Source organism: Hyla sarda, chromosome 5, assembly GCF_029499605.1.
Source record: "Hyla sarda isolate aHylSar1 chromosome 5, aHylSar1.hap1, whole genome shotgun sequence".
Classification (NCBI taxonomy): domain Eukaryota; kingdom Metazoa; phylum Chordata; class Amphibia; order Anura; family Hylidae; genus Hyla; species Hyla sarda.
Window position 1 is genome coordinate 277,990,864 of NC_079193.1, and position 21,085 is coordinate 278,011,948.

At 40.3% G+C, this 21,085-nt stretch overlaps 1 protein-coding gene and 1 long non-coding RNA gene across 2 annotated transcripts in view; one reads left to right on the forward strand and one right to left on the reverse strand.

The window, feature by feature from the left end:
- Positions 1-295: 295 nt before the first annotated feature.
- Positions 296-9,489, reverse strand: LOC130274029 (uncharacterized). The gene is made up of 3 exons (XR_008844208.1): positions 9,371-9,489; positions 3,019-3,120; positions 296-1,114 (listed from the first exon to the last, which is right to left on the reverse strand). It is a non-coding gene; the product is annotated as an uncharacterized LOC130274029 (long non-coding RNA).
- The window catches only part of DSG2 (desmoglein 2), a 54,768-nt gene continuing 42,721 nt past the window's right edge, over positions 9,039-21,085 (forward strand). Inside the window, exon 1 of the mRNA XM_056521775.1 lies at positions 9,039-9,467. Within this exon, the coding sequence (XP_056377750.1) occupies positions 9,417-9,467 (51 nt within the window). The 5' untranslated portion in view covers positions 9,039-9,416. The remainder of the gene's footprint in view (positions 9,468-21,085) is intronic.

Genomic DNA, 21,085 nt, shown 5'->3' on the forward strand with positions numbered 1-21,085 from the left:
ACCACCTCCATATTCTTGGTATTAAGAAACTTGAAATCATTCCATAGTCACAAACAGTTTCACAGTGCCACATATTTAAAGGTAAAAAGAATCTGATCAATGGGGGTCTGACCAATTGGACCCCTACAAATCATAAGAACAAAGGAAAACTGTCCTCCGAATGAATGGAGAACACTCTACAAATCAGTTAATCCCCTATTCTGTTATCTCCTATCTTGTTAACTTTTGAGTTGGGAATACTCCTTTAAAGGGGTATTCCAGGAATGTTTTTTTATTTGACTATGCTACAGGGGCTGTAAAGTTAGTGTAGTTCATGATATAGAGTCTGTACCTGTGTGTGATGGTTTTCTCACAATTCTTCTGTGATTTCCACTCCAATATTTATTTTACCAGCATACAAAATGACTGTTGTCTCGGATTTTTCCCAGTTTGCAATGTGGCCGAGACCTGACTCACTAGTCAGCTGATGACAGGGAGCCTGTCTGCTTCAATGGGTGGAGGGATCAATCTGCAACTAATGCAACAGCTGGAGGCACCCTGATTGAAAACCACACTGATTTGAATGGATGCAGCTAATTTATGTTTCACTGGGTGGGGTGGCTGATGTGTGGGAGGGAGTAAGATGGCATTATGGGATTTGTAGTCAAAAAAAGAAAAGTCAAACAGGACGTACTAGTTCACAAACAGCTAGCCACAGTTTTATGGTAATCTCACAACATAGCCATTTAGCCCCAAGAGCAGATCCTTCCTAAGCATGTCCATTACTGCCTGCCAGGTACGTACTAAAATCACCTTATGGTGGATAATCCCTTTAAAGAGATTGTGCAATATAGTAACATTTCTAACACAGAGTCCTAACATTGTCAGCTTATCATCCCATTAATACTCGCAAAATCTTTTTTTTCATACATGTAAACAATCCAATTTATGCCAACACTAAAAATCACTTGGCTTTAGTTGCTGGAATCATCTAACTTGCCTCCTACATTCATTCCATACTGTATACATGTATAGTATAGTCTTCTTTTGTTTTCTACACTTTTTTTGTTCACTTGCCCTCCTCTTCACCCCTTTGTCTTAGACATTTTTCCCAGACTCCATCCTAAGAACAGTCCTGGGGAAAGAAAGGAGATGAACACAGATAATGATGATCACATGTACTGAGCATCTGTGCAGTGACTGCCTGCTGGGTAAATACAGGACATCCACAGCATAGTGTCCTAACCTTAGAAATTGAATTTTTGCTGATGGGCTAAGGCATTATTTCCCAAACAGGGAGTCTTCAGCTGTTAAAAAAAACACTACAACTTCTAGCATGCCTGGACAGCCTTTGACTGTCCCGGGCTAAGGTATTTGGTAAACTGTCGAAACTGGACTGGTTGCATGTCTTTCTGATCAATTCTTTAGTTTCTACAAAATAAGCTGAGCTACATGCTAATAGTGTCTGGTAAGTGCCTTGGGTTACTTCACATTTGTCCTTGAAGTCTTGTTTTGCTACACAAATAAGCATTGTAGACAATATAATGAGATATCTTCTGCTACTTCCCCTACTCTGAAATACAAATTCTGAACAGGTGTATAATGGGAAGAATGATTATTAATTATGTATCATGCACATGATGTACCTGTCTGTCCCCCAGTACAGCATACACAAGATACAACAACAGGACATTTGATATATCTGCGATTTTATTAAACATATGTTAAAGAAGTGTGAAATCGTTGCTAAATCGGCCTCTCTAGAGCACTGCACACTTTTTTTTTAAACATATAGATATGTGAAGTCAGGGACATTTGTGTTGGCCCAACATTAGCTCACATACTGTACAGCAGAGATGTAGCTTGCAGCTTCTGGGCCCCGATGCAAAATCTGCAACAGGGCCCCAAATGGCAATTATAATACTGGTCTCTTATGGGGAAGATGTGCTTTGGGGCCCCCTTAGGCACAAGTGCCCTGGTGCGACTGCTACCTCTGCTACCTGTATAGCTATGCCCCTGCTGTACAGCTTGACAGGCTGTCAAGGGGGTGGTCCCCACTGCTCAGTTGTCAACAAGGTGTGAACCTGATCGAGAACCTGAGTTAAGAATTAAGCTAAGGTTATCACCCACGTGACAGTCTCGAGACCAGTGTTTTCCAACTTTTTTCAGCTCAGGGGACCCCTCGGGAAAAAAAATCCTAAGGGCACCTCTACTGAATAATTTTTGACTTAAAACAAAAAGTGGCTAAAAGAAGCAATACACTATGGGGGAGATTTATCATTGCTTTTACAGCATTTTTTTGTCTGTTTTGGCGCAGTTCAGGCGCAAGCAGCATATTTAGCGACTTTTATGCGTCTTTTGATATAGACAGTTTTACTCTTTTTGCCTACCCGTAGAACTTTTTCTTTTTGACCATACAGTGGTCATGTATATATAATTTGTGACTTTTGTCAAAAGCCGCTATTTTGCGCGCAAAGGTATTTTTTTAGGCGCAGAGCTACACCACCTACCAGTAGGCGTGAGAATCACTTCTACCTTCCGCAATTCAACATTTAACCTCTTGTGGACGACAGCGCCCCACTCCCCTTCTATGACACGTGCTCAGGAGCTGGCTGCAGGTCATAGCTGGGTGGTCCTGGCGGCTATCTGCCACCAAAACCCATCTCTAATGCCAGACATCACCGATCACGTTGATGCTTGGCTTTAACCCCTTAGACAACGCAATCAAATTTGATTGTAGCTTCTAAAATGCAAGTAAAAATGTCACGGCAGCTCTGTGAAAGTAAGTAAAAACACCTAACCTGCCAAATTCAGGACCCAGGAAAGTGTATGTTTACGTAGTAGAACTTTTTCCACCACAGCAGAACTGCGCAAAATTCCTCATCTTGCTGCATCTTCTTGATAAATAAGATGCACGCTAGTCGAACCCACCACCCAAATAAACGTGGGATAAACGTAGACATTCTTTGATAAATCTGGTCCTATACCTCTACATATGTTGGTTATGTAGATTACAGCACTGCTGTATGCAGGACTCACAGATTACATCTTCTCTGATCGGAATCATTCACTTTTACTTTTCTTCTCCATACGGCCCACACCATCATGACGACTTCTTCCAGCCACTTTTTATTACAAAACCTGCAACACAAACATCTTAGGCTTATCCAAATGTCTCCAGCCTTCCCCTTGAAATGCCTCCAGACTCTCCCAAATGCCACCAGCCTTCCCCACACAGGCAATACCTTCAGCCTACCACACACACACACACACACGCTCTCAGATTTCCCTCAGATTATCCCTCAGATTCATCTAGCCTCTCACCCAATTGCCTCAAGCCTCCCCTCTAAAATGCCTCCAGACTCTCCTAAATGCCTCCATCTTTCCCCCCCACACACAATACCTGTAGCCCCCCCACAAACAATGCCTCCAGTCTCACCCAAATGTCTCTAGCCTCCCCAAAATGTCCAGTGTAGTAAAGAAAACTGTTCCCTGTAGAGAAATGTGTCCAAGCAGCTTATGATAAATGCTGAGTCAGCAAAGCCACCCTTGATTGGCTGAGACGCGCACACCCGCCCTATACTATTGGTTGTTGGGGAGGGGGGGGGCAGCCTCGCTCATCTCAGTATTTTGCACCAGCTCCCTGGACACATTTCACTAGACCCCGATCTCCGCTCTTTCACAGCAGGATAAAGCAAACTGTATGCTCGCTATTGAGAGCAGAGTCATCGGGACAGAAGCGGAGAACAGAGATGTTGAAAACTGTGTCCCTGCTGCTGCGGTTCACTCTTGCCGTAGCTGTAAAACTGTGAACCCGATCCCCACGGCTTTCATCAGCCTGGGGTATGTAGAAATGTGTGTCCCCACTGCTGGCTCTCTCCTTCCCCGATCCCCACGGCGAGGATGTAGGAATGTGTGTCCTAGTGCAGAGGCAGGGGCGACCGCTATCCATCACCGCTCTCCCCTGCCTCTGGTTACTGCTTCTTCAAATCAGTGTACTCGTGCCTCACTGCTTCCCCGTGATGGTTCCCCCCCCCCCCCCCCCCCCCCGCGCAGAGGCAGGGGAGAACGTGATCACTGCTCTCCCCTGCCTTGAGGATGTAGAAAGTCCATGGGGAAGCAGTGAGGCACGGGTACACTGATTTGAAGAGGTGGTAATCAGAGGCAGGGAAGAGCGGTGATGGATATTGGTCTCCCATGCCTCTGCACCCCAAGACACACCTTTCTACATCCCCGCCACAGGGATCGGGGATGGAGAGAGCCAGCAGCGAGGACACGCATTTCTACATCCCTCAGGCTGATGAGAGCCACTGGGATCGGGTTCACAGTTTTACAGCAGCGGCGAAAGCGAGCTTCAGTAGGGGGAAACAGTTTTCAACATCTCTGTTCTCTACCCCGATCTCTCCACTCTCATAGCAAGGATACAGTTTGGTATATTCCGCTGTGAGAGCCCAACAAACAATAGTATGAAGCGTGCGTACGCGTCTCAGCCAATCAGTGTGGCTTTGTTGACTCTGCATTTATCATGAGCTGCTTGGACCCATTTCTCTACAGGGAACAGTTTTCTTCACTACACCAGCTCTAGGACTGTTCACAAATGTGCCGTCTCCAAAGACAGGTATGCATTTCTGAGTGGATTTTGTGCAGATGTTTTTGCCGGATTTCACTCAGAAATTGGAAATATAGCCTAACTATGCACACTACTGAACACCGCTTGCAGCAGCCTCCTATTGTTTTTAATAGGATTTTGCTTCTCTGTGCACATTGCTGCAGAAATTCTGGATTCTAGTCTCCACCAAAATAATGAATATTTATCAATCTAGGTCTGAGAGATAGGATTATTCGAGTTCATGTATTAGGAAGCTGCAGAGCTTCATGCTGAACAAGAAAACGTCTTTTACTTTGAGGCTATGTTCACACAGTGTAAAATCGTTCATCAGTGCATGTTCATTATTTGTGGCAGTTAGAAATATGTGGCAGTTAGAAATGTCCACAATAACAAAATCAGACTGTGAAGCTGGGTTCACACTACAGAATTTCCGAGCGGAATTTCGTTTTGAAATTCTGTTAGAAAATTCCGGTGCAGCAGAGTCTCATTGCTAACAATTGGATTCCGCGGTACATTGCACTCTGCAGAGTTTTTCACTCCACAGACAATGCTGTTTATGGGGACAACAATGTCTGCGCAGTCCTAGAGCCGACAGATTCAGACAGTGCTGGCAGCACTTGGGAGCTCCAGAACAAAAACTTCCAGGAGATTGCGTTGGCAGCTGTCAGACCCCCTTCGATCAAACACTTATCCCCTGCCTTGTGGCTAGGGGATAAGTTTTAGTTCCCTGGAGTACCTCCTTAGGTTACTATTATGGTTTTTATTATTATAACTGCTGTTATTGTTACTACCATTTAGTATTATTGTTGCTGTTACTTTATTCTTCTTATTATGAATTATTACTATTACTTATAATTATTTTCTTATTGTTGTTGGTATGTTCATTTAGGATTTTGCTTACTGTTATTATTATTATTTAGGATGGTTATTACTACCTATAATTATTATTGTTATTATAATGTTTTACTGTTATTATTATTTAGGATTATTTACTATGATTATTATTATTAATTAATATTGTTATTATTATTATTTTGTTATTGCTATTATTTTTCTTACTGTTTATTATCATTTAAGGTTATTATGATTAATTATTTTTTTTATTACTATCATTTAGGATTGTCATTATTAACTATTACTAATTATTATTATTGTTTATTACTATTTTTCTTATTGACAATATCATTATCATTTAGGATTGTTATGATTAATTATTGCTGTTATTACTATCATTTAGGATATCATTTGAGAGAGTAGTGGATGCATGGAATAGCCTTCCTGCAGAAGTGGTCGCTGCAAATACAGTGAAGGAGTTTAACCCCTTAAGGACAAGACCAATTTTATTTTTGCATTTACATTTTTTCCTCCTCGCCTTCTAAAAATCATAACTCTCTTATATTTCCATCCACAGACCGATATGAGGGCTTGTTTTTTGCGTCACCAATTGTACTTGGTAATTTCATCACTTATTTTACCATAAAATATACGGCGCAACCAAACAAATATAAATATATTATTTATGTGGGAAAATTGAAAAGAAAACCGCAATTTAGCAAATTTTGAAAGGTTTTGTTTTCACGCTGTACACTTTCCGGTAAAAATTACATGTTTTCTTTATTCTGTGGGTCAATACGAATAAAATGATACCCATGTTATATGATTTTCTATAATTGTACCGCTTAAAAAAAATTTCAAACCATTTTAACAAAATTTGTATGTTTGAAATTGCCCTATTTTGACCACCTATAACTTTCTAATTTTTCCGTATATGGGGCGATATGAAGGCTCATTTTTTTGTGCCATGATCTGTAGTTTTTATCAGTACAACTTTTGCTTAGGTTTTACTTTTTATAAATTTTTATACATTTTTTGGGGAATAAAATGTGACAAAAAAGCAGCAATTTGGACTTTTTTTTAATTTTTTTACGTTTACACCGCTCACCGTACGGGATCATTAACAATATATTTTAATAGCTCTGACTTTTATGCACGCAACAATATCAAATATGTGTATTAATTAATTTTTTTACGCTTTTTGGGGGGTAAAATGGACGTTTTACTTTTTTATTGGGGAGGGGATTTTTCTATTTTTTTTTACTTTTTTTATTTTATTTTTTATTTTTTTACACTTTTTATGTCCCCATAGCGGACTATTCATAGCAATCATTTGATTGCTATTACTGTTCAGTGCTATGTATAGGACATGGCACTGATCAGTAGTATCGTTGATCTTCTGCTCTGGTCTGCTCGATCTCGGACCAGAGCAGAAGACCCCGGGAGACAGCCAGAGCCAGGTGAGTGGACCTCCGGCCGCCATGCTGGATGATCGGATCCCTGCGGCAGCGCTGCGGGCGATTCGATCATCCATTCAAAGTACCGCACTGCTGCAGATGCCGTGATCTGTATTGATCACGGCATCTGAGGGGTAAATGGCGGACATCCGCGCGATCGTGGATGTCTGCCATTACCGGCGGGTCCCTGGCTGCTGTAAATGTACGTCATGGTGCATTAAGTACCACGTCACCATTGCGTACATTTACGTCCATTGTCGTTAAGGGGTTAAACATGCATAGGATACGCATAAGGCTATCCTTCATATAAGATAGGGATAAGCATAAGGCTATCCTTCATATAAGATAGGGATAAGCATAAGGCTATCCTTCATATAAGATAGGGATAGGCATAAGGCTATCCTTCATATAAGATAGGAATAGGCATAAGGCTATCCTTCATATAAGATAGGGATAGGCATAAGGCTATCCTTCATATAAGATAGGAATAGGCATAAGGCTATCCTTCATATAAGATAGAGATAGGTATAAGGCTATCCTTCATATAAGATAGGAATAGGCATAAGGCTATACTTCATATAAGATAAGGATAAGCATAAGGTTATCCTTCATATAAGATAGGGATAAGCATAAGGCTATCCTTCATATAAGATAGGGATAAGCATAAGGTTATCCTTCATATAAGATAGGGATAGGCATAAGGCTATCCTTCATATAAGATAGGGATAAGCATAAGGTTATCCTTCATATAAGATAGGGATAGGCATAAGGCATAAGGCTATCCTTCATATAAGATAGGGATAAGCATAAGGCTATCCTTCATATAAGATAGGGATAGGCATAAGGCTATCCTTCATATAAGATAGAGATCGGTATAAGGCTATCCTTCATATAAGATAGAGATCGGTATAAGGCTATCCTTCATATAAGATAGGGATAGGCATAAGGCTATCCTTCATATAAGATAGGGATAAGCATAAGGCTATCCTTCATATAAGACAGAGATAGGCATAAGGCTATCCTTCATATAAGATAGGAATAGGCATAAGGCTATCCTTCATATAAGATAGAGATAGGCATAAGGCTATCCTTCATATAAGATAGGGATAGGCATAAGGCTATCCTTCATATAAGATAGGGATAAGCATAAGGCTATCCTTCATATAAGATAGAGATAGGCATAAGGCTATCCTTCATATAAGATAGGGATAGGCATAAGGCTATCCTTCATATAAGATAGAGATCGGTATAAGGCTATCCTTCATATAAGATAGAGATCGGTATAAGGCTATCCTTCATATAAGATAGGGATAAGCATAAGGCTATCCTTCATATAAGACAGAGATAGGCATAAGGCTATCCTTCATATAAGATAGGAATAGGCATAAGGCTATCCTTCATATAAGATAGAGATAGGCATAAGGCTATCCTTCATATAAGATAGGGATAGGCATAAGGCTATCCTTCATATAAGATAGGGATAAGCATAAGGCTATCCTTCATATAAGATAGAGATAGGCATAAGGCTATCCTTCATATAAGATAGGGATAGGCATAAGGCTATCCTTCATATAAGATAGAGATAAGCATAAGGCTATCCTTCATATAAGATAGAGATCGGTATAAGGCTATCCTTCATATAAGATAGAGATCGGTATAAGGCTATCCTTCATATAAGATAGAGATCGGTATAAGGCTATCCTTCATATAAAGTAGGACCAGGGATTATTGATAAGATTCAGATTTTTGGGCAGACTAGATGGGCCAAATGGTTCTTATCTTAATACTAATTATTATTATTGTTGTTGTTTATAATTTTTTTTCTTATTGACAGTATAATTAACATTTAGGATTGTTATTATTAACTATTATTATAATTTGTATTATTGCTATTATCATTTAGGATTGTTAATATTAACTATTATTATAATTTGTATTATTGCTATTATCATTTAGGATTGTTATGATTAATTATCATTATTATTTACTACTACTATTCATGTGTACTTTTCCTTTCAGTGTGTTATGCAGAGTTCAGCCACACCTGGGAGTGGAAGGGTTACTCCATTGTATGACTCCATGCCTGGCTCTTCCAGCTATTTCTAATAGATCATAATACATAATAATAATAAATCATAATACATCAATAACACAGAAGCCGCCATGTTTCCTCTCCATGAATCCTCCCTGATAGGCAGGTGGCACCAATGTAGTCACCAAGGTCCCATGTAAACACAGAGTAAATCTTCTCAGGCTGCTATGGAAAGTGCGGAGCCCCCTCCAGTTTCTGTCACACCTTAGACTACGACACGGGTGACATCAGGCTCTGGGCGGGAGAATTACCTGAGAAGGACCTGGCCCGGCCTCCTGGTCAGCACTGTCCCTCCTCCCTCAGTGCTCCTCGTCCTCCTCCCCCAGACACTACACCTTTCCTCCCCTCTCACATAGGGCTCCATTTGCCTCTGTGCCCGGCTCCTCACTGCACCTGTACCTGGAGCTCTGGACTCTCCCTGCTGGGACTTTCCGGAGAGTAGAGAATGAAGCGGACCCCGGCTGGAGGAGGCATCTGCCTGGTGTTATTACTGCTGGTGAGTGGCCTCCGGACCTGGGGGCTCTGAGGACCCTGTACAGACCACACCCTGTTAGGCCAGGTACCCGGGACTGTCACAGTATGTGGGGCCTCTCCCTACAGCCGGGGCAGGTCTCTGTGGAGATGAAGTTCTCTGGACTTGGCTCAGCTTGTACTTTGTAACACTTTGTTTCAGGGGCCGAGGGTTGTGTTATACCAGTGTTTCCCAACCAGCGTGCCTCCAGCTGTTGCAAAACTACAACTCCCAGAATGCCCGGACAGCCTCCGGCTGTCCGGGCATTCTGGGAGTTGTAGTTTCGCAACAGCTGGAGGCACCCTGGTTGGGAAACACTTTGTTCTACAATGAGATGACTGTGCTGTCCTGTACCTTATCTCCAGTTCTCACATACATTCTGCTGGGGGTTTATTGTTGTTGTTAAGGTTAAAGGGGAACTCCACTGGCAAACTTTTTATTATTTTTTTTTATTATTTTTTATCAACTGGTGCCAGAAAGTTAAAGGGGTACTCCATTGGAAAACTTTTTTTCAATTATTATTTTTTTTTAATCAACTGGTGCCAAAAAGTTAAACAGATTTGTAAATTACTTCTATAAAAAAAAATCTTAAAGGGCTACTCCGTTACCTTGCTGTCGGAGCTCCGCGCCGCAGCATCCGGAAGTTATTGTTTTGAACGATGTGCGTGCGGGTTTCCGTGTTCAGGGCCGTCCCTAGTGACGTCACGCCACTGCCCCCTCAACGAAAGCCTATGGGAAGGGGGCGCGACGCCCTTCCCATAGATTTTGTTGAGGGGGCAGGCGTTACATCACGAGGGGCGGGCCCGGAACACGGAAGCCCACACACACATCGTCCGGAACAATAATTTCCGGATGCTGGAGAGCGGAGCTCCGAAAGCAAGGTAACGGAGTACCCCTTTTAAGGGTACGTTCACACGCGTGGATTTTTTAGCGGGTTTTCCGCTGCGTATTTGAAAGTAGGCAGGCTCCTCTCGGCTGTACGCAGCAGATTTTCCACGGCGGAATTTACACTGCGGAAAATCCATCACAGTCCCTACTGACTTCAATGGGGCTTGCGGCGGATTTTCCGCAGTGTGCATTCCGCCACGGAAAATAGGCTGTGGACAGCCGCCCGCTTTCAAATACGCAGCGGAAAACCTGCTAAAAAATCCGCGTGTGTGAACGTACCCTTATCCTTCCAGTACTTATTAGCTGTTGAATACTACAGAGGAAATTCTTTTCTTTTTGGAACACAGTGCTCTCTGCTGACACCTCTGTCCATCTTAGGAACTGTCTAGAGCAGCATATGTTTTCTATGGGGATCTTTTCCTGCTCTGGACAGTTCTTAAAATGGCCAGAGATGTCAGCAGAGAGCACTATGCTCGTGATGTCAGCAGAGAGCTCTGGGTTCCAAAAAGAAAAGAATTTCCTCTGTAGTATTCAACAGCTAATAAGTACTGGAAGGATTAAAAATTTTTAATAGAAGTAATTTACAAATCTGTTTAACTTTCTGGCACCAGTTGATTTAAAAAAAAAGTTTTCCACCAGAGTACCCCTTTTAAACAGATTTGTAAACATATTTGAGAGAAATGAGGACTGTTTCCAATGCAAAACCTGTTATAAAAACAGCAAAAAGAATTCAAGATGTTTCTTCTTTCTCAGCTTGTTATCTGCACTAAAACATACAAAGATCAGACATACTTTCAGGATTTAAAGAGGGGTACTATGGTGGAAAACTTTTTATTACATTTTTTTTTTAAATCAACTTGGGCCAGAAAGTTAAACAGATTTGTAAAAAAAAAAAAAAAAAAAAAAAAACTTCTATAAAAAATTTTTTTTTTAATCCTTCCAGTACTTATCGGCCGCTGTATGCTCCAAAGGAAGTTCTTTTTCTTTTTTTTCTTTTTGAATTTCCTTTCTGTCTAACCGCAGTGCTCTCTGCTGACACCTCTGTCCATTTTTTTTTACTGTCCAGAGCAGGAGCAAATCCCCATAGCAAACCTCTCCTGCTCTGGACAATTCCTGATGTGGACAGAGGTGTCAGCAGAGAGCACTGTGGTCAGCCAGAAAATAAATTCAAAAAGAAAATAACTTCCTGTGGAGCATACAGCAGCTAAGTACTGGAAGGATTAAGATTTTTTTTTTTTTTTAAATAGAAGTAAATTACAAATCTGTTTAACTGTCAGTGGAGTACTCCTTTAATGTCATGGATACCATCCTGTTGTGTGTTTTATGATCCCATCCCCCAGTGAGGCAGACGTCTAGGATGGAATAGGAAAGATGTATCCTTGTGTTCCTTCTGTCAGGTTGGGGAGATACATCCTAATGGATGAATGGTCATATATCTTCAGTATGACTCTCTTCTGTAGTCACAATGACCTTCTTATCCTATTGCTGGGTATGGGTAGAGGTAATGAGGGGTCTTGCCCTCGCTCCCTGTAGGTCTGTGCTGTTTCACTATGGAGAGTGTTTTGTCATTAATCAGTCTTGTGTCCTGTGAAAAATGTGAAGAATGCCCGAAAACAAAGGGACGGAGAGGCCGTGCTACATTGTATTTCACTTCTTTCCTAAGCCTTAGTGTTTTGTGGCTTTTTTAGCTATACTTTTGTACTGTTTGATGTTATCCATAGCTTTGTCTTTATTTACTGATCATTGTTTGTTGTTTTTTTGTTTTGTTTATTTATCGTTTACGATGAAACTGTATTCAGACTTTATTTTAAACCAGTATATTCTCAAAAGTGTTCACACAGGAATATAAAACTCTGCCTGCGGCATTGGTGTCTGCTGCCAAGTGAAAAACAAAAGGCTTTTTATTTATATATATATATATATATATATATATATATATATATATATATATATATAATTTTTTTTTTTTTTTTTAAATGGTTGTTTTGTGACTATTGAGATGTTTGTTTTTTTCACTGTTCCATTGCTTTAAAAGGATACTCCACTGGAAAACATTTTTGTTTTAAATCAACTGGTGCCAGAAAATTAAACAGATTTGTAAATTACTTCTATTAAAAAATCCCAATCCATCCACTACTTATCAGCTGCTGTATAATACGGCGTTCTCTTCTTTTTGAATTTCCTTTCTGCCTGACCACAATGCTCTCTGCTGACACCTCTGTCCATGTCAGGAACTGTCCAGGGCAGGAGCAAATTCCCATAGCAAACCTATCCTGCTCTGGACAGTTCCTGATGTGGACTGAGGTGTCAGCAGAGAACACTTGTGGTCAGGCAGAAAGGAAATTCTAAAAGAAAAGAATGTATTATACAGCAGCTAATAAGTACTGGAAGGATTGGGATTTTTTAATAGAAGTAATTTGAACATCTATTTTAACTTTCTGGCTTTAAAAATTTATTTATTTATTGATTTAAAAGAAAATGTTTTCCAGTGGATTACCCCTTTAACTTTATGCATCCCCCACCACAACAGTTTATATATGGCATTGTGTTGTTTCCTACCTCCTACACCTCCAGACAATAACTTCCATTATATCTGTAGCCAAGCAAGCAAAAGCTGGTGGGGTGGACTGGAGTGGCGGTGATGGAAATGGTGCAGATTAAACTGCTGGATATTGCTTCCTTTTTTTTTTTTTTTTTTTTTTTTAATTATTCTTTAAAAACACAGTTCCTGGTAGTAGGCACATCTGTCCATAGTGACATCACTACAGCGGGCTGTGCCCAGTTTTTATGTTGTCCCTATGGATGACAGCTTATTGTGCAGTAGTACAGCTTTTCCCAACCAGGGTGCCTCCAGCTGTTGCAAAACTACAACTCCCAGCATGCCTGGACAGCCTTCAGCTGTCCGGGCATGCTGGGAGTTGTAGGTTTGCAACAGCTGGAGGCACCCTGGTTGGGAAACATTGCGGTAGTATAACAATAGATGAAGCTTGGGAGATGAGCAAATGCAAAAAAGTGTATACTATGTACACCTCATAAAGTGTATAAATGTACACCTCATAAGCAAGTTGTCTATGGGATATACAGTGATCCCTCAATTTACAATGGCCTCAACATACAACAGTTTCAACTTACATTGGTCTTTTATTGGCCATTGTAACTTGAAACCAGACTCAACATACAATGCTATGGACAGTCCAGATCTGTGAAAATCAATGGCTGGAAAAACCAACCAATCAGAATGGACATTTTACTGGTAAAACCCCTGTATTACTGAAGTGTATGCACCGACTGGCTGTCTGGTAGCGCCTCCGTACAGTACAGGGAGGTATTACGTGTTTTGTACTACTCTAAACCGCCATGGTTAGCTGCTCCTTCGGACACCAGGTAAGGGCAACTCCATTTTACTTTTTTAGGACACTGTGTACTGTACAGGACCCTGAAGAAGCTCCTGTCCTTTACACAGACAGTGATTTACAGCTCCCAGCAGATCTTTCTTACTTTTATATGTAAGGACTTGCTTTATCTATATTAGTTATCTACTTATCTTTGTTTAATTCTCACTTTTTCCTATTTTTGGATGACATTTTGGGGCTTCAGAACCAATTACCAGGTTTCCATAGAGTTATGGTCTCAACATACAATGGTCACCGGGATCCAATTAACATTGTAACTTGAGGGACCACTGTACAATCCAACCCCCCTGATAGCCAGTACAACAATAACAAAAAAGGTGCATAGAGCTAGCCATATGTCAGTCCAGCATGTTTGCTATGAACTGGTAACCAGTTTATAACTCAGTTCAGACTATAATGGGATTTTCTAACGGCCGTATAGGATTTTGTAACTGCTGTTTTACTGCCGATTTTCTAACGGAACTTCGAAAACGGAGTAATTATGTAGTGTGACAGGTGCCTAAGGGTGCGTTCACACGACCGTCTGTCTCCGTTTTTATTTTTTATTTTTTTTTATTTTTTTTATCATGTTTTGGTTCAGTTCTTGCAGGTTGTAAACTGATAAAAAAAAAGTCAAAAAAAAAAAATCCCATTCGTCAATGGGATTTTTTTTTTTTTACAATCCGTTTACATCCGTTTGAACCAGTCTGCACTCATTTCGTTTTTTTGACGGCAGAAAAAAACGGCACATACAGTATTTTTTTCTTCCATCGGAAAAAACTGAAGAAAAAAACGGATACCGTAAACTTAACATTGAAGTCTATGGAAAATGGATGAGCCTTTAACCCCTTAAGGACCGGGGTTTTTTCCATTTTTGCATTTTCGTTTTTTCCTCCTTACCTTTTAAAAATCATAACCCTTTCAATTTTGCACCTAAAAATCCATATGATGGCATATTTTTTGCGCCACCAATTCTATTTTGCAGTGACATCAGTCATTTACCCAAAAATCTACAGCGAAACCGGAAAAAAAAATCATTGTGCGACGAAATTGAAGAAAAAATGCCATTTTGTAATTTTTGGGGGCTTCCGTTTCTACTCCGTACATTTTTCAGTAAAAATGACACCTTATCTTTATTCTGTAAGTCCATACAATTAAAATGATACCCTACTTATATAGGTTTGATTTTGTCGTACTTCTGGAAAAAATCATAACTACATGCACGGAAATGTATACGTTTTTAAAATTGTCATCTTCTGACCCCTATAACTTTTTTATTTTTCTGCGTATGGGGCAGTATGAGGGCTCATTTGTTGGGCCGTGATCTGATGTTTTTAGCGGTACCATTTTTGTATTGATGAGACTTTTTGATCGCTTTTTATTCATTTTTTCATGATATAAAAAGCGACCAAAAATACGTTATTTTGGACTTTGGAATTTTTTTTGTGCGTACGCCATTGACCGTGTGGTTTAATTAATTATATATTTTTTATAGTTCGGACATTTACGCACGCGGCGATACCACATATGTTTTATATTTTTATTTACATGTTTTTATTTTTTTATGGGAAAAGGGGGGTGATTTGAACTTTTATTAAGGAAAGGGTTAAATCACATTTATTCATTTTTTTACACTTTTTTTTTTTTTTTTTTTTTGCAGTGTTATAGCTCCCATAGGGACCTATAACACTACACACACTGATTGCCAGCACTGTTCACTGCAAAGCCATAGGTTTGCAGTGATCAGCGTTATCAGCGGTCGATTGCTCAAGCCTGCATCTCAGGTTTGGAGCAATCAATCGCCGAAGGGACACGCCGGAGGCAGGTAAGAGGACCTCCGCTCGTGTCCCAGCTGATCGGGACACCGCATTTTCACTGCGGTGGTCCCGATCAGCCCCACTGAGCAGCCGGGCAGCTTTCACTTTCGTTTTAGACGCGGCGTTCAACTTTGATCGCTGCCGCGCGCTATTAGCCCCGGGTCCCAGCTTCAGATACATGCCGAGACCGACCCGATATGACGCGGGGTCACCGCGTTACCCCGCGTTATATCGCGGGAGCCGGCCAAGGACGTAAATATACATCCTTGATCGTTAAGGGGTTAATGTCATCCGTTTGCATCCGTTTTTTCAATCCATTTTTTTGGTCCGTTTTTACTTCTGAGCATGCTTAGAACAAAATTTTATTTTTCGGTTTATTAACTGAACAATAATGCATACAAACAGATAACATCCGTTTGCATTAGATATTGTCATTTTTTTATTTTTTGACGGGAGAAGAACGGACGGGTCTATATGGCTGTGTGAACACAGCCTTAGGGTGCAGTCCCGAGGTTTTGCTCATTATTGCCAAGCTCCTAGACTGGCATATTGCTAGTAATATCCACATTTTTGTTTTCAATTATTTTAGGATGTTTATTATTCTTAACACGATTTATCCTTGAAATAAATCTCCATTAGGGTGTGTTCACACGCTATTACTAGCAGCGGGTTGCCCTACGGGTTACGCTACCATTGATTTAAATGGGTCCACAGGCAGTCCGCAATAGTGTCCGATTTGTGGACTGTCCACGGACCCATTCAAATGAATGGTAGCGTAACTCGCAGCGGGTTTGCCAGTTACTAGCGTGTGAACGCACCCTTAGGCTGTATTTACACCTGCAGTTGTATAAATCTAAAAGAATGGAAAAGTATAAAGGACAGACTGATGGGTTGTTTTTTTTGCTTTTGTAGACACTTACGTTTATTTATTAAGAAAAAAAAATCTGTACTAAAATTGCATGTGTGAATTCGGCACTGTGACTCAGTGGTTAGCGGTGCGGTGTTGCTGGGGTCCTAGGTTGAAATTCCCCCAAGGACATCTGCAAGGAGTTTGTATGTTCTTCCTGTGTATGGATGGACTTCCTCCCACACACAACTCCCAGATTGTGAGCCACATTGGGGACAAGGCAATGTGCACGATGACAAGCTCCGTAAAGCACTATAAAATATGTTGGTGCTATATAAATAAAGGATTTATGAATCCAAGGCCAGAAGTGGATAAAAAAAAGTATAACCTTTCTTCTTGTGTATTCTCTTCTATAGTTGGCTCAAAAAATCTGCATTAAAGACATCGTGTGTGATTCCAGCCTTAAGCTATATTCACACATCAGAATTTCCTTGCAGAATTCTGCCGAAATTAAAAGCCCATTGGGGGGAGATTTTTTTTTTAAAACCTGTCCAGAGGAAAAGTTGTCCAGTTGCCCATAGCAACCAATCAGATCGCTTCTTTCATTTTTAACAAGGCCTCTGCAAAATGAAGGAAGCAACCTGATTGGTTGCTATGGGCAACTTTTCCTCTGGACAGGTTTTGATAAATCTCCCCATTATGTTTAATGGGATTCTACTGTCCCATTCACACAGCGCAATTTCCGTGACTGACATTCAAATGTGGAAATTTGGCATTCCGCTAAATTTAAAGGGGCTATCCAGGGAAAAACTTTTTTTTTTTTTTAATATCAACTGGCTCCAGAAAGTTAAACAGATTTGTAAATTACTTCTATTAAAAAATCTTAATCCTTTCAGCACTTATGAGCTGCTGAAGTTGAGTTGTTCTTTTCTGTCTAAGTGCTCTCTGATGACACCTGTCTCGGGAACTGTCCAGAGTAGAAGCAAATCCCCATAGCAAACCTCTTCTACTCTGTGCAGTTCCAGAGACAAGCAGAGATGTCAGCAGAGAGCACTGTTGCCAGACAGAAAAGAACAACTCAACTTCAGCAGCTGGTAATTATTGGAAGGATTAAGATTTTTTTTATAGAAGTAATTTACAAATCTGTTTAACTTTCTGGAGTCAGTTGATATAATAAAAAAAAAAAGTTTTTTTCCATGGAAAAACCCCTTTTAAAGATCTGTCTTTAAATTTTGCGCAATTGAAGGCAGAATCCCATTGACCTCAACGTATTCGTATTCGTGAACGTAACCTGAAAGTGCTTTTAGTGGGTGTTACACACAGCATTCTGTGGCAGTTTTTCATTGATTTATTTTTACCCTAAGCCAAAAGTAGATTTAGAAGGAATGGGCAGTACATTATTGGATGATAATAAAAATAATAATAATTTATCCACTTTTGGCATTTCTGGGTAACATGTTTAAAGTTGTTTTAAATGACATTAACGCTTTAAGTTCTTTCTGTGTACATTTCGTCCGTTATGGATCCCCCTATCGCAGAGCTGTGTTTTTGTCAGTATTATGTATCAATACTTGTAAGGGTATGTTCACACTGAGGAATTGGGGTGGAAATCAAGCAGAAATTTTCTGCCTCAAAATATTGTTACTTTTCCACAAGAACTCAGAGATTTTGCGCGGAGCTGGCACGGAATTCCGCGCGGAAATGCAGGTTTCATGCAGAGGAGTATCAAGTATTTCTATTCATAAATTTTATTTTTTTTTTCATGCGGAAATTCCGCGCGAATTCCGCACGGAAATGCTTCTGACTGAAAAAAAATATAACATTGATCTCTATGGGAGAACGACGCTGATTCCGCCTGAAAGAAAGAACATGTTCTTTCTTCAAGCGGAACAGACTTCCTCGTCAGAATTCTGCTTGAGGAAATTCCTCAGTGTGAACTGAGGGGCAGAAATTCTGTATAACTCTATGGGGATTTCACTGCTGAATGAATTGGAGAGGAAAAAGCAAGCAGAAATACTCGTGGAAATTCCTCTCCAATTCCTCAGTGTGAACATACCCTAAGCCAAATCCAGAAGTGGAACCAAAATGCAGAGGCGAGACAAATTTTTCCATTGTATTTTGCTAATTATTGGTTCCACTATAAGTTTTGGCTTATACTGACCAAAATATTGCTCTGTGAAAGTGGCCTAAGTCGATGCCTAGATGACAGATTCCAAAAAATCTATTATGGATTCTCAGTGGAAAATAAAGGCATATCCTTAGATTTCAGCTGCAGATTTGCACCTTGTATGCTGCCAATTTGGTTGAAGATTTAGGCTATGAGCATTTTTTAGACCATCTATGGCTAAAAGGTAGCCCAAAAGCAAAAAAAAAAGGCAGAAAAATGGGAACAAAATCTCAAATACAGAGCTAAAACAAAGTTTTCATACAGTTTGTACATAGAATCCATGTCAAGAAGATTGAGTAGACTGTTTCAACACTATTTTCCACATGAACATTGCAAGAAGATTCTAGTTTTGTAAAAGCTTTTCACTACTAGGTGATGCCTCCAGGGAAGGCCCATGAAGAATGTTACCACACCTTGTGACAGCTACTCTTTACATATATTTCTGATCCTCCAGTACATTTAGAGTTTTAACCATGTGTGTCCTCTATTTTCTACTTCATTTTGAGTCACATTAAAGGTGTAGTCCAATGCTGAAAAACATATCCCCTATTCTAAGGATAAGGGATAAGTTTCAGATCGCAGGGGGGTCCGACTGCTGGGGCCCCCCGCGATCTCCTGTATGGGGCCCCGGCTGGCTGACCAGAAAGCGGGTGTCAACCACCGCACAAAGCAGCGGCCGACACGCCCCCTCAATACATTGCTATAGCAGAGGCGGAGATTGCCGAAGGCAGCGTTCTGACTCTGCCATAGAGTTGTACTGAGGGGGCATGTTAGCCGCCACTTCGTGCGGTGGTCAACACGCCCTCTTCCCGCGGGCTGCCGGAGCCCCATACAGGAGATCTAGCAATCGTTCATGTGGTCATTTACCCCAAACAATTGGGCATAATTGGGCAGTGTACATGGTCCTTTTTACCAGTAATGATCAACTTCTACATAGTCTATTGGTCCTTGTATCATGCAATTATTTGCTCTTGTGCACAGACCCTTAGGCTAAAAAAGTGCTTTTCAGACCATGAGGTAGGCCTCCTCAGTAAGGTGCCTAGTAGTTGTTGGGGCGCAGTTGTTGGTTTAGCAACATAACTTACTGTTTTTTTGTTCAAAAGACAAATATAAGGTAAATTAAGTACGGTAATATATAAAATGTTTGCATGGACTTCAACCACAGATAGTGAGACTCAGACATCATCTTGGTCTGTCTGGTGAGGGCCTAGTAGAAAACATTTGAAAAGTCCTGGGCGAAAGGGTCTGTTACCATGAGGCGATTATTGGCCAAATAGCAATGTTTTGTTTTTCAGCTGATCTCTGGAATCATGTGACTCTCAAAATGGTTGTTGGTCTGTCATACATCTTCCTGTGTAAACAAGAAATGTGCGGCCAACAATGATGTAAGTGACAGACCGCACTAAAGATCCCGCAATTGTTTATGCCGCCCTGGGTAGAGATGAGCAAACTTACAGTAATTCGATTCGTCACGAACTTCTCGGCTCGGCAGTTGCTGACTTGATCCTGCATAAATTAGTTCAGCTTTCAGGTGGTCCGGTGGGCTGGAAAAGGTTGATACAGTCCTAGGAGAGAGTCTCCAGCCCACCGGAGCACCTGAAAGCTGAACTAATTTAGGCTGGAATTCAACTTGTTTTTTTGGGGAAAAAATACCAAGAAAAATGACAATTCTGCCGCATGGCGTTTTTTCGGCAAAAAAAACACTGCGGCTAGATGTTAGCTGTAAACAATTCTTTTTCCACTTGACGTTTTTTTAATTTTTATTTTTTTATCCTTTTGGCATTTTTTCACTCTTTGTGGCGTTTTTCAATATGTTGAGCCTATGGCATTTTTTCCCCCTGAAATGGTGGTGTTTTTCTCCCATAGAAGTCCTATGGGAGTGAAAAAATGCCAAGAAAAACGCCATGTGAGTTTAAATTTTGGCGTTTTTTCAGGAGGTTTTTATTCTCTTTTGGACTTTAGCAATCCAAAAAAGTGATGGAAATACATTTAACAAAATTTTGTAGGCTACCATTTAAAAAACTAATAAGAAAAGATACAGTAATGATGGAAAAAATTGTATTTAATGAAATTTATCTTTTTTTTTTTATAACAAAATTTTTATTAATTTTTAAACACGGATCAGTTTATGTGGGCGGGCAGGGCACAATAATAAAAATGTAGTGTGTGTGTGTTTTTTCACTTTTTTTCCCCTTTATTTTTTAGTTGAAACTACTACTCCCAGCATGGAACACACTGTTCCATGATGGGAGTAGTAGTTCCTGTACTAATTGACAGATTGCCTGAGTTCCGTTGCGATCCTTCTGTATAATTTATAGATGCGGCTGGCTGCTCTTCTATGGTCCCCTGCACTGCCGTGTATATATATATATATATATATATATATATATATATATATATATATATATATATTCATATTTTCCGCAGAGAGCTGTGATTGGCCAGATGGTTCCAGCCAATCACAACTCTCTGTGGGAAATATGAATAGGTAT